General features: G+C 41.3%; 1 protein-coding gene across 3 annotated transcripts; it reads right to left on the bottom strand.

Annotated features, from left to right (window-relative positions):
* Positions 1-2,928: 2,928 nt before the first annotated feature.
* Positions 2,929-20,074, bottom strand: LOC124153063 (receptor-type tyrosine-protein phosphatase H-like). 3 transcript variants are annotated; one of them, XM_046526188.2, is made up of 15 exons: positions 19,985-20,074; positions 17,908-18,020; positions 16,333-17,208; positions 14,320-14,398; positions 14,116-14,195; positions 13,750-13,826; positions 13,154-13,241; positions 12,904-12,977; positions 12,722-12,758; positions 12,098-12,195; positions 11,205-11,330; positions 7,744-7,895; positions 7,015-7,150; positions 6,720-6,847; positions 2,929-5,831 (listed from the first exon to the last, which is right to left on the bottom strand). In XM_046526188.2, exons 2-15 carry the CDS (start codon positions 17,954-17,956, stop codon positions 5,594-5,596), a joined length of 2,238 nt encoding a protein of 745 aa, XP_046382144.2. In that variant the 5' UTR covers positions 17,957-18,020; positions 19,985-20,074; the 3' UTR covers positions 2,929-5,593. The 3 variants fall into 3 exon arrangements, with proteins under 3 accessions (XP_046382144.2, XP_046382146.2, XP_046382145.2); XM_046526190.2 differs by having other exon boundaries at positions 14,116-14,192; XM_046526189.2 differs by lacking the exon at positions 19,985-20,074 and adding an exon at positions 18,577-18,812.
* Positions 20,075-20,309: the final 235 nt, after the last annotated feature.

Genomic DNA, 20,309 nt, shown 5'->3' with positions numbered 1-20,309 from the left:
ATACTTTATACTTTACTCGATTAATGGGGCTACGCAGGTCAGCCATAGGATATATAGTAACTATATTTCAAAAACACATAAAAGATAAAACATATACATATTTCCAATAGTATCATCCAAATTATATTCCATTTCTGATTCGCCAAATATATTTTTATGACCACGATCAATGGATCACTGTGCACCCGATGTCATTCTCAGCTCCCCGGGGAGTATACAACCAAAGCTGTCTGTGAGGCGCTAGAAGGTGAACACTGTCATGCCATCTCATCCTCCCGGTTACCCATTCACTGATATATAGAGGCATATTTCGAACAAAGTCTCTAGCCTAAGCAGAGACCACATCTGATACATGTGCTTCAGCTGTACAGATTACTATGTAATCACAAGTAAATGAAACAAGGTGGTATAGAGTAAATTGATGCTTTCACAGGCTGATAAGCTTCAGCGACTGGTCAGATATCTACTTTGTCCATCCGTGTGTGAGTAGGCTGTATGAATATATTGAATTATAATTCAGTTATGTTAAGTTGACTCAGTGAATTGTAGGAGTGAATTATGTCAAATGCTCATCATAGATATTCTACTCATTGGTATTTAGAAAAAAAGTCAGATTTTGTGTATGGATGGATTCGAATTTACGTCAAATTTACGTAGTTTACTGTACATAACATTCGTGATTACTCAAAAAACATTGAATGTATAACATAGTGAATGAGTGTTGTTTGAGACCACAGACAGAACTTTTCACAACTATGTCATGGCGGCCTGTATATCATCGTGTCCATACCAGACAAACCGGCGACTGATATTAAGCAGCTATCTGTCAGAATACGACGACACACAGCGAACCAAGTTACCGAGTCTGACCACCGAAAAATATTGGCCCGAATTGTCTCATTGAGAGCGGTCGAGGTATGCTTGGGTATCATGGTTCTGTTTGAGAACTCACCCTCTGTGGTACAGTGAGTGACTTAAGAATTGAAATGACGTCGGCAGTATCTCTGACACATTGTGCTTTATGACAAAGGTATCGATCAGGTCGTTAATGGCATCATTACATGCACAGGGACACTGTCTCATGTTCACACACAGTCGAGAGTTCCTTCTTGTCAATATCTGCAAGGAAGTATTACCATTGTGATCATAAATTTTATTTCAAACTTTCATTGTCCCTGATTTAAATTTCCTGGGTTTTTTTATTAAAATTTTAGCTACACCGAAACAAATCCAGAATAAATAACAGATATTGCACATTGCGGGCGCAGCAGTGTGCTGATTTCGTATAAACCTCCGGACAAGTGATCAGAAAGGAATGTCTGTATGAGTCGAAACACTGTGGCGCAACGTGTATCGCGGACATATTTAACTGAAACTTAGTCCTTCATTTAAAATGAACCTGCATAATATTACCACACAGATGAACACATGTACACAATTTATCCAATCACGGGTCAAGGTCCAAGGACAAGTTGTTTGCTAATGCAGAAATCATGAGAACATGTCGATTCCGGAAGTAGAATAAACGAGCCCCGAAGGGGTGAGTTTATCCTGCTTTCGCATTCGTCACCGCTCGCCCCTTTCCGTAACCTGCAAGAAGACTCGTCCCCCTATCGATGAATGTTATGTGCGAAAATACGACAAACCAATCAGAATGCGCGTACGACATCAGGTACTTCGATCAAAGAGTCCCTCGGGAATAATTAATGATTTTACAAATGTCTTGCATCTGAAAATATACCCTAGATACAGTTAAATATGTTTAGTCATACTGTATAAATACCGTAAGTCGAGATGTGTTTTAAATAACATCTGGAATATATGACATGGGGGAAAATATGCGTGAATCATTACGCAAAGAGTTGACAATTCTTTTAACTATGCCCATTTGCGCTTAGACGGAATCCAGTCGCAAAAATGGCCACGAGAGGGGCACGAGTCGTTATTCGGCTTGTCCCGAAATAACACGAGTTGGTCACGAATGCTGCTTTCGGAATCATCAGATTCGACTGATTTCTCTGACATAAGCCATGTCATGTTTGATGTATAATTTATCTACAATTTGGTATAATGACCTATATTTGCCTCAGTTTTACTTGTTTAAGATGCGCGTTCAAATGGCTCAGAATCAGCTGCAAGAACAATAGCGTGACGTCATCCTAATGGTTTGATTGTGGATATTTCTAATTTCTAATATAATTGTTGGCATATTCTGTCCAAATGAATAATGCTCCAAATAGAATCACCGCGCAGGAATAACTTGAATGCGAACGTACGGCTACCCTCTCAATTTGCCATTTAAGTGACTGGGCGAGTTTGGTTTAACACTTCTTCAAACACAACATTTCAGTTATACCACTGCGTCGGCTTAATGTGGAAGGAAATCTTGACATGATGCAGATCGTAGACGTATAATGATTTTCATCAGTTCGATTCTCGGATTCCAACCCACGATCAGCGGATCACGACACGACTAAGGGATGCAAAATTGTTCACAGTGACTCTGAGCCTACAATCCTGTTTTACCCCCTTAATGCCGAGCGACAGCAAGGGCGGACCCAACATTTGTAAAAGGGAGGGGTCCAAAATATCAAAATCCTCTCTCAGATAATTTTACTGCCTACAACATACTACATTTGCTTTTAAAAATTAGTGTGTGTGTGTGTGTGTGTGTGTGTGTGTGTGTGTGTGTGTGTGTGTGTGTGTGTGTGTGTGTGTGTGTGTGTGTGTGTGTGTGTGTGTGTGTCTGTGTGTGTGTGTGTGTGTGTGTGAGAGAGTGGGGGGGTGGGGGGTGGGGGGGGGGGGCCGCTTATTGTCAGCCATGGCAACAGCAAGTACCATCTTTAGCGTTTTTTTGGTATGATTCGGCTGGGGATCGAACAACCTACATTCAACTCTTCTGATAATAATAACTGAAACGATACTACATGATTTTTTTACACGTTTATTGCAATGATCATTTGCTCAAACAGAATATTATGCAGAAGTTAACTGCATTCTATAGATATTTACAAAGTGGTCATCCAGTATATCTGGACTATAAGCTATGTGTACCTTTGTACAATCCAATTATCTCCAACTGCACGTACACATGTAACGTAAATACATATATCTTACATATCTATTGAAAGTCATTTTAGAGATATCGAGGGTTTACTACAATGGTGTGTTATGATTGTATATTTAGACACTGTTTGTAAAAGCCACACTTCTTAATTATGTGCAAAACCCATTCAAATATAACAAATGTAAATCCATAGAAAAAGAGAAATAACACTTAGACTAATACACGTAGATGCTGTTTTCTACTTAATTAAATATCAAATATTTCGTTAAATGTAATACTGTACATACTTTGCTTATTGTAAATCTATTATAATACATGTTGATAATATTTCGGATAGTGGGGTTATGTGGGGTTTTATCTCACTGACGTATATGATATGTACTGTAAGCTCGTAATCAACCTAGAATCAGAAAATAGTAGTGTTCAAAGAGTGGAACGTTCAAATACAACTTGGCGATATCAAAAACATACTTGATGCCCTCTTTATTCTTTTGTTTACACAAAGTGTACCTTGGACAGATGTCATGCTCCTGCTAATTAAACAGGGAAGAAAAATATCAGAATTTGAAAATGTTCCGCATTCTGCCCCGGTGGCAGTTAACCAGTTTTGTGAAAACGATTTCAGTAAATATTTCCGCCAAGCACGGTCCTGTGAAACTGGACTTTGAAACGAAAATTTATCTATGTCGCATTTTCGGGAAACCAACTCGAAAATTTATTTAAACATAATAATAATTGCTAAACGGTTGATGACAAATCACTCAGGAAATGAAACTTTTAAAGAATTATGCTAGGTCATAAAACACTTATGTATTGATGTGAAAACATGTGAAGAGATGAAGCGAACAATCCCGCAAGTAAAACAGATGAATGAAACCGTACCAACATGTCGCACTGTAGAGAAATAAGTGCTTAACAGTTAAGAAGTCCATGCTAATGTCTTCTGTAATACTCTAGCTTGTAAATGCCAATAACGCCGTGATACAACTGGAATACTGTTCAAAGTATCGTTAAACCCAACTCACTCACCCATTCACACTAAAGGCCAAAGTGTTAATTGAATTAAGTACATTTTCAATGCTTCACTCATATAACTGAGTGAATCATGCCACGGAAATATGTGTTTGAGTCACTGTCATCAGCATCTACTGCATCAAACTGAAAGGGGGCGGTCGGGTAGCCTAGTGGTTAATGCGTTCGCTCGTTGCGCCGAAGACCCGGGTTCGATTCCCGACATGGGTACAATGTGTTAAGCCCATTTCTGGTGTCCCCCGCCGTGATATTGCTGGAATATTGCTAAAAGCGGCGTAAAACCATACTCACTTACTCACTCAAACTGAATGATTTGTGACTGTACTGGCACGTATTATGGGCTTTTTATTTAAAACAAAACTGATGCAAAATGTCCTACCATAATATCATTATTAGATATGATATAGTGACTCTATGTAATGCTAAATTAACCAATCATTATCAAATACGAACCAATCTAATTTAATTACACTTTGTCCAAAGATCACTCTTTAGATAAACCTTAACCCCAACATACACATTACAGCCGACACAATTATGTATACGTAAACGTGCGGGTTACTGTTCTACTGCGTTAAGAATCAGCCTTGGCAAACAAAATTAGCATCACCTCTTATTTACAAGCAAACTGAAACATTACATTCCCCGTTACAATCGAAAAATGTAAAATAATCTTCATTTTATATTTTTTTCCAATTTCACTCTTTTGTGCTCATAAGCTGTTAAACGACTCAACCATTTATCTATAAATCTGCTAAAGGCAGAAACTAATACACAAGTCCGTCTATCTCATAACAAAAAAAGCCAGATATATGACACATGTCTATATGTTACTAAATACAATAAAAAAAAATCACAAATAATATGCAATGTATCAAACAGAGTGTATCAAAACATTAGCATTTGATTGCCACATTTCATTACAGTACAGTGAAACCAAAATTCCGGTTGTACACCCTTCTTATTGATTCCGGTTTAATACGTTTCCTGATTAATGTATCATGGGTGGAGCAATGCCCACTTGTTTATAAGAGTCGTTCGTACCAAGATCGCCCTGTAGGCAGGGTTTCCGGACGAACGGGGCGTCCGGCTAACGGTGTTTCACTGTTAATTACACATAATAAGGAAATAATACAAACTACATTTGTACATCATAAATATAGCGAAATGTTAGCTAATTGAAAAAAGGAATAATAATATCTTTGCAAATATCATCATACAAATACCCTAGCTACTGACTTAAAATAAGAAATAAATCATGATTTAAAATGTCAAAAGTATAAGAATACATGCATATACAAAGCTCAAAATGTCCTTCCTTCAAAGACGTGTATTAAAGAGATCATATTCTCTTAATATCCTTATATTATCTGTATTTTCATCTCGTTCGCGTTTATGAAACCAGTGTTGAGTAAGTTGACCTCGCATTGTTTTAAGACAATGTCCATTGTGTATGTCCATAATGACCATTGTGTACGTCCAGGTCTGCTGATTCTACAGGGCAGTGACCCAGCTAATTCTCCCTTCTTTATTGTCTGTGTTCTTTGGTGAAAGTCTCTCCTCGTCAGGGTGATCTGCCCCTCTCTCCAGCAAGGGCAGGGTTTCACTGACCACGGTAATGACATCTGGGAGAGGGGTCGGGCCTCCTGGTATGAGTTTCTGTCTATCCTCCAACTTACACGTCCACAGCAGGTGATACTCGTCCTCCTCGTCCACATCCCTGTCACCATCACTGTCACAGAAACATACCACTTACTACCGACATTTGCAACATGCATGTGAGGTGAGGTGACATTTGGTTTAACGTCGCGTCCAAGATTATTGCACTTATATAGCGACGTGCATACACGTGTGTGTTTGTGGCTTCTTGTAATAAGTCCGGACTGATGCCGGTTTACAGTGCTAGCTCAGTGATCACTGAGATACCATGCCGCAGTTTAACACGAATTCCCCACCCTGACTCCGAGCTGACCAGTCCTTGTTTTAGACCCTTAATGCCCAGCGCTAGACAGGGTAATATCAAGAACCATCATTTTACGTTTTTGGGTATGACGAACCCCGGACCTAACGCTCTCAGGACGGACGCTCTCCCATTAAACCGCAACATACATGTACATTGTACATGTGCACACATCCAAAACAGTCTACTTGGTGGGTGAGCAGAGTTGTAAGCCAATTAACGACGTTCAAATCATATCATGGCGGGGGGACACAGAAATGAGATTCACACGTTTTACCCATGTGGGCCTTTAGTATGACGGGCTAACGCTTTAACCATTAGGTTAACACATCACCAAATATACTTACATTGATTACATGTATACATATAAATAACAGAGAAACACATTTCCAAATCATAAGATTTCTCTACTAAAATCAGGGTCCATTGTACGATTCACATTCAATCATGCATTAATCAATCGCTATCAAATAATGATGACACCAGGTGTTCGCGAAAAGGGAGCATAGCCTGCCCACCGGTAAAAAAAACACATGAAAAGTGCACCTTAAAAAACGGAAACATGATTATGGCACAAGTGAAAATAGTGAATTAATCGGACACCATTTTTGTCACTGATGAATAAAATTTGGTGTAAATGTTATAACTGAGATTACCAACCTCATCTCTGCATTGACCTTGAACCAGCATTTTTCACACTGGACACGAATCGGCTTCTTGGCACGGGGGAGGATCTCAAGAGACCGTAGAGCTGCGTTCAGAATGCTGTATATGAAGACATACTGCTCCTGAAAAAGAGACCCAGCGAAGATTTAATTCACTGGTGCCACTTGTACTCACAACGTGTAACATTTGATTTGAACTATTTTAACTTGCAATATGATTCAGTTTAGCAATGTCAGGTTTCAATGCACTATATACGCTCATTATAAAGATCAATGTAATTTTAATTCACTTTTGTCTGAACCATTTTCATCCTCTTCCTACGGAAGTGTTGCACACAGTTGTAGACACAGACTCGACCCTCGCTCCTGGCCTGGTCCAGTAGGTAGTCCAACGCTAAGAATGTCCCAGACCGTCCAACACCTGCACTGTTTAAAAATGAATAGTGCTACTTTTCAGAAAAGAAGTTAGAAAAACATGAAACTGAACAATGGACATCTTTAAAACACATTTTGAAATACTTGACACGGGGCTTCTTTACAGTATTAGATGATTAACTGGTAGTATAATAGCAGCTTTGAAGATGTAAACCAAGACTTTGATCTGAGCTTGTATTCAAACAGTTTTGTTTTAACATATTGTATTCTCGTGAAAAGGATTGGGCACAAGTTATCACAACTTAGATTGTCTTCTCCCATACATTTACATGTACGCTACTTTTTGCAATTAATAAATTAAATGACACAAAGGAAAGAAAGGAAAGAGCGAAACGTATGTACATTAAAATTGCTCCCTCAAACCTTTTTTTTCGTCACACACGTGGGTACATCCATAAAGATTTTTTCGTTGATTAGGTAAAACTGTATTGTCAACTAACATTAAGTCAATATTTACATCACAAGTGTCTTTCACAATTAACAATAGTAATTGCCTCAATTCGTTTCTAGCTATAGAAACAACTCATACACGTCCTCTTTTTTGTTATGAACGAGGTCGTGTTTGAAAGTAATTAGTGTGTTACCTGCAGTGAATAACTAGCGGTCCTGTGAAATCTGGTCCCGTGTCTTTCACTGCTCGGTAGAAGTGTAATAGTGCTGTGGTGTCCTCCGGAACCCCGTGGTCAGGCCATTTGGTGAAGTGGAACTGGTTGATCACTCTTGTCTGTGCACCTTCCTGCAATGACATAAGCCATAGAGTCTCTTTATAGAACGTCTATGGGACGAACGTTTCATATTTTAGGAAGGGGTGGAGGTGCTGGTGATTTGCAGCTAATTCAGTTAACATTTTAACTAAAAACAATAGAGCCTTAATATTTTCTTTTTTAAAAACACCTTGCAACTTCGTAATATTTGTGGCAGACAATTTAATTTGTTCACAAGAGGCTGAAACATAATTATTTTTTCAAGCATTTTCTGAGACAATTTATATTTTCTATCAAATGGTCTGTCCCGAACAGGGAATATGAGGAACAAGTAAACTTAGTTTTGAATGAAAGTAAATATAACTTCATCCCCTAAACGAAATATGTGTATATACGGTTTAGGATACTGTCCTTCAAGATGGTCAGGAAACTGACGGTGTCATGCACCTATCTTCCAGATGGCCAGGGGGCGGAGGTTGTTGATCGTCTACACACCAGATGGCTCCGGAGCGGAGGTTGTACATGTAGGTCACCAGCCCTCTAGAATGCCAGGGAGCGGCGGATTGGGGTCAACTATCTTTCAGATGGCCAGAGGGTGGATGGTTGACGTTACCTATCTTCTAGGTGGAGTGGAGTAGCAGATGTTGCCCGCCTACCTTTCAGATGTCCCCAGAGGGGAGGGTGTAGGATGCCTACCTTCCAGATGGCCAGACAGTGGAGGGAGGAGGTAGAAGCTGTAGCTCGCCTACTTTTCAGATGGCCAGAGAGTGGGGGGTGTAGGATACCTACCTCCCAGATGGCCAGAAAGTTGAGGGGGGGAAGTAGAAGGTGAAGCTCTCCTACCTTTCAGATTTCCCCAGAGGGGACGGTGTTGGGTACCGAAGTTCCAAATGGCCCCAAAGTGGAAAGAGGAGGTAGAAGGTGTAGCTCGCCTACCTTTCAGATGTCCCCAGAGGGGAGGGTTTAGGACACCTACCTTCCAGATGGCCAGAAAGTGGAGGGAGGAGGTAGAAGGTGCAGCTCGCCTAACTTTCAGATGTCCCGTGAGGGGAGGGTGTAGGATACCTACTTTCCAGATGACCAGACAGTGGAAGAAGGTGCATCTCTCCTAATTTTCAGATGTCCTTAGAGGGGAGGGTGTTGGATACCTATCCTTTCAGTTGTTCCCAAAGGGGAGGGTGGAGAAAACCTACCTTCCAGTTGACCAGAAAGTGGAGGTAGGAGGTAGATGGTGTAGCTCTCCTACCTTTCAGATGTCTCCAGAGGGGAGGGTGTAGGATACCTACCTTCCAGTTGACCAGAAAGTGGAGGGAGGAGGTAGAATCTGTAGCTCTTCTACCTTACAGATGTCCCTAGAAGGGAGGGTGTAGGACACCTACCTTCCAGATGGCCAGGGAGCGGAGGGAGTAGGTAGAAGGTGCAGCTCTCTTAACTTTCATATGTCCCAAATGGGGAGGGTGTAGGATACCTACCTTCCAGTTGACCAGACAGTGGAGGAAGGAGGTAGATGGTGTAGCTCTCCTACCTTTCAAATGTTCCCAGAGGGGAGTGTGTAGGATACATTACTTCCAGTTGACCAGAAAGTGGAGGGAGTAGGGTAGAAGATGCAGCTCTCCTAACTTTCATATGTCCCCAGAGGGGAGGGTGTAGGATACCTACCTTCCAGTTGACCAGAAAGTGGAGGGAGGAGGTAGAAGGTGCATCTCTCCTAATTTTCAGATGTCCTTAGAGAGGAGGGTGTTGGATACCTACCTTCCAGTTGACCAGAACGTTGAGGGAGGAGGTAGAAGCTGTAGCTCTCCTACCTTACAGATGTCCCTAGAGGGGAGGGTGTAGGACACCCACCTTCCAGATGGCCAGGGAGCGGAGGGAGGAGGTAGAAGATGCAGCTCTCCCAACTTTCATATGTCCCCAGAGGGGAGGGTGTAGGATACCTACCTTCCAGTTGACCAGACAGTGGAGGGAGGAGGTAGAAGCTGTAGCTCGCCTACATTTCAGATGTCCCCAAAGGGGAGGGTGTAGGACACCTTCCTTCTTGATGGCCAGGGAGCGGAGGAAGGAGGTAGATGGTGTAGCTCTCCTACCTTTCAGATGTCCCTAGAGGGGAGGGTGCAGGATATCTACCTTCCAGATGACCAGACAGTGGCGGGAGAAGGTAGAAGGTGTAGCTCTCCTACCTTTCAGATGTCCCCAGAGGGGAGGGTTTAGGATACCTACCTTCCAGTTGGCCAGAAAGTGAGTGAGTGAGTGAGTGAGTTGGGTTTAACGCCGCCTTTAACAGTATTCCAGTTATATCACGGAGTGTCAGCTTAAAGTGGGAGGAAAGCCCCAAGTGATGCAGGTCTCAGACGTTTACCACTTCGGTGAAACCCACGAGCACGGGTATGGTGCTGACAAACCTAGAAACATAATCGGGGCGAAACGGGATTCGAACCCACAATGGCGTGTCCAAGGGACGCAACTCTTCACAGCGAATCGCGTCGCTTAGACGATTGGGCCACCCGTGCCCCCGACCAGAAAGTGGAGGGAGAAGGTAGAAGGTGCAGCTCTCCTAACTTTCAGATGTCCCTAGAGGGGAGGGTGTAGGACACCTACCTTCCAGTTGACCAGACAGTGGAGGGAGGCGGTAGAAGCTGTAGCTCGCCTACCTTTCAGTTGTTCCCAGAGGGGAGGGTGTAGGAGACCTACCTTCCAGATGACCAGACAGTGGAGGAAGGAGGTAGATGGTGTAGCTCGCCTACCTTTCAGATGTCCTTAGAGGGGAGGGTGTAGGAGACCTACCTTCCAGATGGCCAGGGAGCGGAGGGAGGAGGTAGAAGGTGTAGCTCTCCTAATTTGCAGATGTCCCCAGAGGGGAGGGTGTAGGAGACCCACCTTCCAGATGACCAGATACGTGAGGGAGGAGGTAGAATCTGTAGCTCTTCTACCTTACAGGTGTCCCCAGAGGGGAGTGTGTAGGATACCTACCTTCCAGATGACCAGACAGTGGAGGGAGGCGGTAGATGGTGTAGCTCGCCTACCTTTCAGATGGTCCCAGTGGGGAGGGTGTAGGATACCTACCTTCCAGATGACCAGACAGTGGAGGAAGGCGGTAGATGGTGTAGCTCGCCTACCTCTCAGATGTTCCCAGAGGGGAGTGTGTAGGATACCTACCTTCCAGATGACCAGACAGTGGAGGAAGGAGGTAGATGGTGTAGCTCTCCTACCTTTCAGATGTCCCTAGAGGGGGGGGGGTGCAGTATACCTACCTTCCAGATGACCAGACAGTGGAGGGAGGCGGTAGGTGGTGTAGCTCTCCTACCTTTCAGATGTTCCCAGAGGGGAGTGTGTAGGATACCTACCTTCCAGATGGCCAGGGAGCGGAGCGTGTATGTCTGGTACACCTTCTCCTCTACACACTGAACACTCATTCTGCCATACATCGTGGACTCAGAGCTGCAGAACGGCCAGTACCTCTCGCACTTCACCTGCAAGAGATAGCGGAGAAACACTGATTGACGATGTTGCTGAATATATCGTCTAATAAGCGTACTTACGTATTCCGTTCAAATATGATCCATGTAGATATTAATATTTTTCCCGAAGGCATCAGTACATATATACAAATACCGAAAAAAATACGGGAACTAATTGTTTGGATGTTGCTATCGTTGAGATTACCTCATTACATTAATTGTACTACGCAATCCATTCCTCTTTACAGAATAGGAGTTTTTCGAACAATAACAGATTGGCGAAAAGCAACATCTACCACTAAACACCGGCTCTATGCAGCCCGCCTGATATCAAGGCCTTCTGTGAAGGGTGTGACCCAAACAACTTACAATAAGTAGCAACTATTGGGGTAGGCTATAGACAGGTTGTACCCCACTATCGTTACACCATGTTTACAGACGAATCAAGGTTTTGCCTCTGATTCACACGTGGCAGAAAACGTTGATGGCGACATAGCGGCGAGCGGTATGCCAGGGCAACAATTCTTTACAATGATCGGTATGCAGATAGTGTCATGGTCTGGGGCGGTATCACACATGACAGACGAACTGATTTGGTTATTGTGAAAGGTATTTGACCAGCTGGCGACACTAGTGACTCAATTTTGCTTTCTGTCGTACTTCCATAAATTCGGTGCATAACATTCATCGACATTACACCTTCACTATCATATCATCAGTTCCCATATTTTTCTGTCGGCAGTACATATAAATAATATTTCTGATGTTTCTATTCTTACCTTCCCCGCTTCCACAAGGTTTGTAACCATGACAATCTTGGTGGTGTTCAGCTGCCATATCATCCTCCAGAAGTCGTCCGCTGTTTCCTCAGAAGGACCTGAAACAACGTGCTAAGGTTAAGTTACATACCCGGTACGTGTGAACATATGTAGAGGTACCTGTTAATAGAACACAAATATGTTAATATATCATCCAAAACTGGCTCCCACAGGAGATATCGCTTGGATGAAATCAAGCGATATCTACGATATCACTAATGGCTCTGCTACTGAAGCTGTTACCATTCCTTTCTACACTGAAGACACTGCTAATTTCTGTCTACAAATTGAAAAAGTTGAAAGAATGATAATGGATGATAAAAAAAATCTCACCCTCGTGTCTTTTGATATCAAATATATTAACACTCGTTGATGAAATCGGCAAAAATCCTCGGCAAGCCTCGGAATTTTTTCCCTTTTATCAACTCGTGTTGATACATTTGATATCAAAAGACACTCGGGTGATATTCTCTGTCTATTATGAAAATCGTAACAAATGTATGTAATCTAGGATATGAATATTAACATATTTCTAATGAAACAACACGTGTTTTATTACTTAGGATGGATAGGAATGAATACTACCTTGCGCTGCAACATAGCGTGTTTGTTCTCTGTAACCCTGTCAGAAAAAAACGTTCTGATTAAAACTACGAATCAGTGGTGGGTATGTGTGGAAATCAATTATATTGTGTTAGATAAAGATTTCAGGATATTTGGAAATAATTTGCTTTGGATAGAAACTGTTGGTAGCTGTGACTACTTACATCTACGTAAGAGGCGTTGATGTAGTCACTGTCATCTTCCTCCTCTATTACCAGGGGTACTCGTGTGGCATCAACTGTGAACATCAAATAATACATAACGAATCGATATTGACAAGGAACACACACACAGAATATATATAAATCATGAAAAGATGTACCTCATTATAATCACATTGTTAGGTTAACTTAGGCTGTGACGAGACCATTGTCTTAAGAATCTTACATATATATTTTTTTTGTAATCACGTACACGGTAGCACATCTTTGTACCGGTTCTTCTCGGTGTTCTCTTCCAAGGAGGCACAGTAGGTAGGTTTTATACCCGGAGAAGGCAGCTTCTGAAACGAAAGTTCAAATGTCATTAGAGGATTGCACAATTGTACTTGTGTCACTAGCTATAAGACACAATGGTAATATTAATATTGTTGTTGGTACTGCATCATCAATAAGAATATAAAACGTCAACGCTAGAGAATAATCAGTCACGATTATCTGCAGGAACAGATTCTATTGGACTTCTTCCCGAGGCAAGGGCGTTGACTGACTTTAAAAGGACTTTTTTAGTCAGTTAAATCCCTTGCCTCAGGAAGATGGTAAAGGCAATGATGAAATAATAATAAGCTAATAACCGCAGTAACATTTGTATTGCATATTTCATTGCAGCACATAGTGATCTGATTATCAAACACTCTGTAACGAAGACGTTGTCCGCGAAATAGGGGCCTCATCACAAGCTTATGTACTAGTGTATATTTTGCATCACTAATTTGCCTTTTATGCCCTGTGAAATCTGTTTCGTAAGATAATCACTGATTATTCTCTGACGCTGTGTTGAATTATACTCACTTTAAACTCTTCTAGCATGTATTCAATCCATTTGTCTCCGCTGAGCTCTTCACACACGTCAACGTGTAACATCGAATCTGATTAGATGGTATATCCTCATGAACAGTTTATTACAGCATGGTAGAATGTATTCTAAAGTAACACCTTGTAATGTCGGTCAAATGCAATTAATGTAAAGTTTGTATTTAGATTTCGACATTCAAAAAATGAATAGCTGTCTTCTGACTAGTGTAGCAATATTTTATCATCAATTTTGTTATGTGCTAACTCATTACCATTAATTTCAATATCAAATAAGACGGAAATTCTAACTGACGTAATTTCGACTGGTAACGTAAACAGATATACACAATCACAAATTCTCACCAGCACATGATGTATAAGTTGGATTTGAAGTGCCTGGGAATATTCTTTTCGGTAAAAGTTGTCGTCGTTTAAATCTTCTTCTTGAAAAATGAAACAAGTATATTCAGATGATTTGGCTATAATGAATATGCAGTATATATTAGTTCATTTGTTCTATGATAATCCGATGTGATATAGTGATGTTTGTCGTTACTGTTAACGTACCTTGTGTACATCAGAATGATGATCAGGAGGAGAATCAAAGCAGCCATTACAAGCACAGCTACCACAACAGTGGTCTTAACTGAAACAGATGACCTGCAACGTTATCATACTGACATGACTATGTGACACTCGACACTCCCATTTCGAAACTCCTGTCATATATATTGTCAATAGTGCACCTAGTATCTCCATTATGCTAACAGGGTAACTATATATCGCTGTTATATCAAACTACATGTAGATAAGGGCCACACTTAATTATGACCCTAATTGAATGTGCGGGGGAGAGGGGAGGGGGGGGGGGGGGGCAGCGATTTCTGTAGGCGCCGTTGTTCTTCCACTTTTCAGTGATGTGAATAGTTTCAGATATAATTTTGAAGTTCAAATTAAAAGGATGACGAAGTTGGTGCCCAGGTGAAGCCATGCAAGTTGATTTATTTTCTGGGACAATGAATAAACATCTCCGAGCTGTGGTACATAAAACTATATAATTATATAATATGGAGAAATAAAAAAAATTCTAAAACATTACACGTGTGTATGGTTATTGAGAAATCAACTCTATCCTCTGCATTTACCCCTCAATAAGGCCTATCCCATCAAGGTATTTTTGCTTGAGTCACGTTCTTATGTTCACCTCATCCAACTATGCAACTAGGAGAACGGATCTGTTTCGAGGTGAAGAACGTGTGAAAAAGATCGCTTAGCATGGAATCCAAGAAAGGAACATTGTCGTCACGTTGTGCATTGCCGCGCTTTGAATAATATAATTAACTTTACCAAAGGGCGACAATGCGACATCTTTCAAGGTCGATATATGTCGCGTTGTCGACCTTTGGTAAAAGTAAATTATATTATTCAAAACGCGACAATGCGACAAATGGTCAAATGTTGCGTTGTCACATTGTCAAATTGTCGAGCTGTGATTACATGTACATTTCTGCGTGTTTTTGTAAGGGAGACAACTCGAGAAAATCCCATCTGGGATTCCTCTGCTTAGATAGATAAACAGAGACTCTGAGACAAGATCGTCATCGGCGTTTCATGTTGTAAACATGCATTCTAACATTGATAAACGAGATGAATATTCATCTTCTCCTACTGTACACACTTTCAGTACTTTAATCAAATATTCTTATATTAAGTTTGTTTATTTATTGTTTGGTTACCGCCGCACTCAGCAATATTCAAGCTGTATGTCGGTGGCCTGTAAAATGATCATAAGTGATTAGTACTCTGTGATCAACGTACCATGCCGTTTGGGTACAGTGACATGCACTCAACAATGATACCAAATCCGATACTGATCGGGTTTATAAATAAGTATAATCGTATTATTGGATACTAATCACCCCCAACACCAAACACCCAACACTCAACCCAACCAAACCCCCAAACAAACCCCACCACCATGTGTTATGATAAATACACCGGTATCACGGTCGGGGCCCCGAAACACTGCACACATCCTCCAGGAAACTGACCCCACTGCTCCAAAGGATGATTTTCCGGGGGCAACTGTTAGGTGTCAGTTTTCCAGGGGACTTATAAACCTGATGCCATATTTCGTACCATACCTCCTCAATGACTTGTATGCTTGTCAGTTTGCTACTAACCACTGTCCTAATCCCCTGTGTCTTTATCACATCCACCTCTACATTTACAGTGTAACCTGGTTCACAGCTGTCGCAGTACTTTCCTGTGTAACCCGACTTACAGCTGTCACACTCCCCAGTGCCTCTGTCACATCCATCTCCACAGTTAGGGGGACAGGTAACATCGCACTTGTCCCCTGTGTAACCTGGCTCAAAACCGTCACACTCCCCCGTGATCATATTTCATCTATCTCTACAGTTAGGGGGACAGGTAATATTACACTTGTCCCCTGTATATTTCCAGTAACAGCTGTCACAGTTTACAGATTTTATCACACCATCACAATACAACAACTTTCGTCATTTGTCTATTTCCTTGTGGAATTGTTAGGAATAAAATAATATGTGTAGAACTTACCGGTCAAGATGCACCCACCGTCTTGATTACATACTTCGCTGCAGGTGATAGGACAGGAGATATTACAGTACTTCCCACTGTTCCCTGGATTACAACTCTCACACTTTCCGATCTCCTTATCACATCCATCGCTACAGTTGGAGGGACATGAATCATTACAGTTCTTCCCTCTGTAGCCCGACACGCAGCTGTCACACTCCCCCGTGTCCTTATCACATCCATCTCTACAGTTGGGGGGACAGGCATCATTACAGTTCTTCCCTCTGTAGCCCGACACGCAGCTGACACACTCCCCAGTGTCTTTATCACATCCATCTCTACAGTTGGGGGGACAGGTAACATCACACTTGTCCCCTGTGTAACCTGGCTCACAGCTGCCACACTCCCCCGTGTCTTTGTCACATCCATCTCTACAGCTTGGGGGACAGGTAACATTACACTTGTCCCCCATGTAACCTGGCTCACAGCTGCCACACTCCCCCGTGGTCCTATTACATCCATCTGTACAGCTGGAGGAACAAGGTGTTCTACAGTGTGGACCGTAATACCGGGGATTCTGACACGGTCCTGTACAACCATCACCATAACGTTCACACTGTGTACAGGCTGTAGGACAGGTCACACCACAGTTATCTCCCTTCCTGCCGGCCACACATCCCTCTGTACACACAACACGGGTGTTGTCCATCTGACAGCGAGAGTTGAGACAGTTGTCTGGACAGTCATGTTCACACTGTTTACGATAGAACCTGGAGTCCCGACACTGGAGACACTCTCCAGATGACGTCACATTGACACAGCGAGGTAGACACACACCGTCAACACAGGTCACGTTGTTTCCGTCACAGTTACTACAAGGAGTACTGGCTGCGGAAGCTGTGAACAATGAGATGGTAAGGCAATAAAAAGTCAAACGCACTGAACTATCGAAAAAACAATAAATACATGCTTTAATCGGCAATATGGCTCAATGTTCAGTTGCATAGCATTTAGGAAGTACATTAAGTAAATATATGCTTGACATATTTGTATTTGTTCTATGTGACTGGGCAGATGACATATAATCATCTAGACCATTTGCCAATTATGTATGTAACTCTTTTGTCCAGACATTTCTTAACATTATTTTCACTAAGCTGATGTGTAGCTTCATCAAACACAAAACAAACAAACAGAGATCACTTGAGATTTACACTTTTCATAAATGCAAAGAAAGATGCATTTCTCTGTGTATGTATACAATATAGCGAAATGTTTTCTTAAGGGTTATCGGGGGCACGGGTGGCCTAGTCGTCTAAGGCGCCGCGATTCGCTGTGCAGAGTTGCGTCCCTTACGCACGCCAGAAACCTATGATTGTTGGTTCGAATCCCGGTTCACCCCGATTATGTTTCTAGGTTTGTCAGCTCCATACCCGTGCACGTGGGTTTCACTGAAGTGGTAAACGTCTGAGACCTGCATCACTTCGGGCTTTCCTCCCACATTAAGCTGACACGCCGTGATATAACTGGAATATTGTTAAAAGCGGCGTTAAACCCAACTCACTCACTCTTAAGGGTTATCGAGAAGGTATTTACCGTATAAAATAAGGCATGCGATACCGATGACATGCTTGATAAATCCCATATCGTTGTTTTGCGCATCTTACAGGGATGGACCTCTCGTCATGAAGTGGATCTGATCCAATAACCTACAAGGAGAAGTACTTTTCATAATCACAGGAACATTTCAAATTCACAACATGTTGGATATAGTCATGCTCCTCTCAAGGTCTATACTTATAAACGTAATTTAGTAGCACTAGTTCAAAGGATGCATATCCAATCAAGTGCAAGTGCTAGGTGCTAGAATCTTCACGCCATACACACAGTGGATCTGTTAGTTCCCAGCATTGATCGTGACACATGGATGCATTGCTTCCGTAAGTGTATTTGTAAATTTCGTTATAAGTCAAACAATTGTACTTTCATACTTGAATCAATACACACATTGAAAATGTCGCAATGCCTAATAACTGTCTGAAATAGTAATGATTTTTTTATGTTTCAACGAAATGTCCCTTCATTTCCATAAAGAACTTGCGGCCTCTATTGGCATTGTAATTGTTTCAGTGCTACACATTTTACTATAAAAGCAACTTTTTTTAACATATGTTTTCATTCAAAACGTAAATGTACTTTAGTTAAAAAAGGGAACTACTTCCTAGTTACCTTTAATTGTGTATAATTATCAAGAAACAGTCTTACCTGTTTTCGATTGTTTAAGGACTATACTGCATTTAAGGTTAAGTGACTCCATACGGTGTTTAACTGAACATGATGGGGTACTAACAACCGAGGTGATGTCCTGATGACAGTACGCCACTGCAATCCAGTTACCGAAGGAACGTTGTACACTCACACGCGGAAATAAATACTTCCGCTTGCAAATAGCATTTACTTCTAGACCGATGGTTGGCTTATTTCTAGATTTTAGCATGTCCAGTTGTATGGTTTTACGCCGCTTTAAGCAATATTACCCATTATACATTGTACCCATGCGGGGAATCGAATCCAGGTCTTCGGCGTGACGGGCGAACGCTTCAACCACTAGGCTACCCGACCACCCCGCATTACATATTGAAAGTACTACAATACATAATATGATACATATATCTAAACATCTAACGATAACTCAAAGATCATCTCCACATGTATGATATCTATGAAACGAGCAAAACTATACCGTATCTTTTTTTAACTTTTGTTTGCATTTCTAGGGTGGGTAAATATAAAAAAAAGAAATATACAGGCCAATTCCTTAGAGACGTTTATATCTAAAGAATTACATTGTAATTGGTTAAGATAAAGTAATGACATTTAGTGTTCTCGAAATGGGAAGTCAATTCCGGTCCTGCAGGTTGTGATGGTCGAGACCACCACACTGTCGCCTCTTTGTATATGACGATCCATATATTCTACAACTATTTTGAACATGAAAGACGTCACATTGTATGACTCGAGCTGTGGCATTGTATGTTAGTGGGCGAACCTTGTTTGTCACTTAATGTTTGTTCGGAAGATTGTATTTCACCGACATCTGAATAAGTATGGTAAACACAATATAAAGAAAATTGTTAACGATTATATCAAATACTTTTTCATGTCTGTTTCTTTGTTCAATTAGACGTCAAATCCGCCACAGTCCTGCACTAAATATTCGACATAAACTGCACGTTTGGCATTATGAACCAAATATATTCCCAATGGATTATATTGGTTATGTGAAGAATACGTATCGCTAAGTCTTTTTAGAGTGCACGTGACATACAGATAGATAGTTTGTCGTGGACGTGCCACATAAATCATTCAAACTAAATACATGAATAACTTTGGTGTCCATGCATTCAATTCATACAATTGTTTTCAGGAATGTACCATTAGCTTCCTCAAGATGGACTCTCATGTTAACCTATATATATCGTTGTTGATTTTATTTTAATTTTCGAATGAAACATCTTGCTTATACAATCACGAGATTTACATACCTTTGCTATGTATTGGTTTTGTAAAATACAGTTAAACGTGTGTATATTGTGTAAGCCAAAGGACAATGTCTAAGAATCAAAATCAAAGGAATAACCAACTGAAGAAACACAGATCTGAATATGTTTACCTTACGTCTGTTCCATCCCCAATGATGTCAGTTTTGATAGTCAACCACATAGCACGCTGGTTTTCCCTTCCAGTTAGAATTGGGTTACATGTGGCCACCTCTATCCTAAACAATACTGGTAATGATTTCCCTGTATATTTTATTTTTAACTTTGCGGAAAATGACTTCAGCTCGTTGGGTTTCAATCAACAAGCGAAGAGCCGTTGCAGATTTGGTGGTGTACAATGGTTGCTCTAAAAGCTTCCTTCTTCAGATAACATTCATTTGGTTTTAAATGTGTGCTGTGAAATAATTACATAGGTGACGTTCCAGATTGCTCATGCAA

This window comes from Haliotis rufescens, unplaced genomic scaffold (assembly GCF_023055435.1).
Source record: "Haliotis rufescens isolate VD_foot unplaced genomic scaffold, xgHalRufe1.0.p SCAF_2, whole genome shotgun sequence".
NCBI lineage: Eukaryota > Metazoa > Mollusca > Gastropoda > Lepetellida > Haliotidae > Haliotis > Haliotis rufescens.
Note: the sequence above shows the minus strand (reverse complement) of the source record. Positions and strands in the feature narration are given on the sequence as shown.

Bases quoted from the DNA above. Each gene is read 5' to 3' on its own strand.
- LOC124153063 (XM_046526188.2), bottom strand. From the start codon at position 17,956: ATGGGATTTATCAAGCATGTCATCGGTATCGCATGCCTTATTTTATAC. The intron at 13,827-14,115 runs GTGAGAATTTGT...CCATCTAATCAG, and splicing joins AACTTATACATCATGTGCTG to ATTCGATGTTACACGTTGAC. The intron at 6,848-7,014 runs GTGAATTAAAAT...TCTCTTTTTCAG, and splicing joins TGAAAATGGTTCAGACAAAA to GAGCAGTATGTCTTCATATA.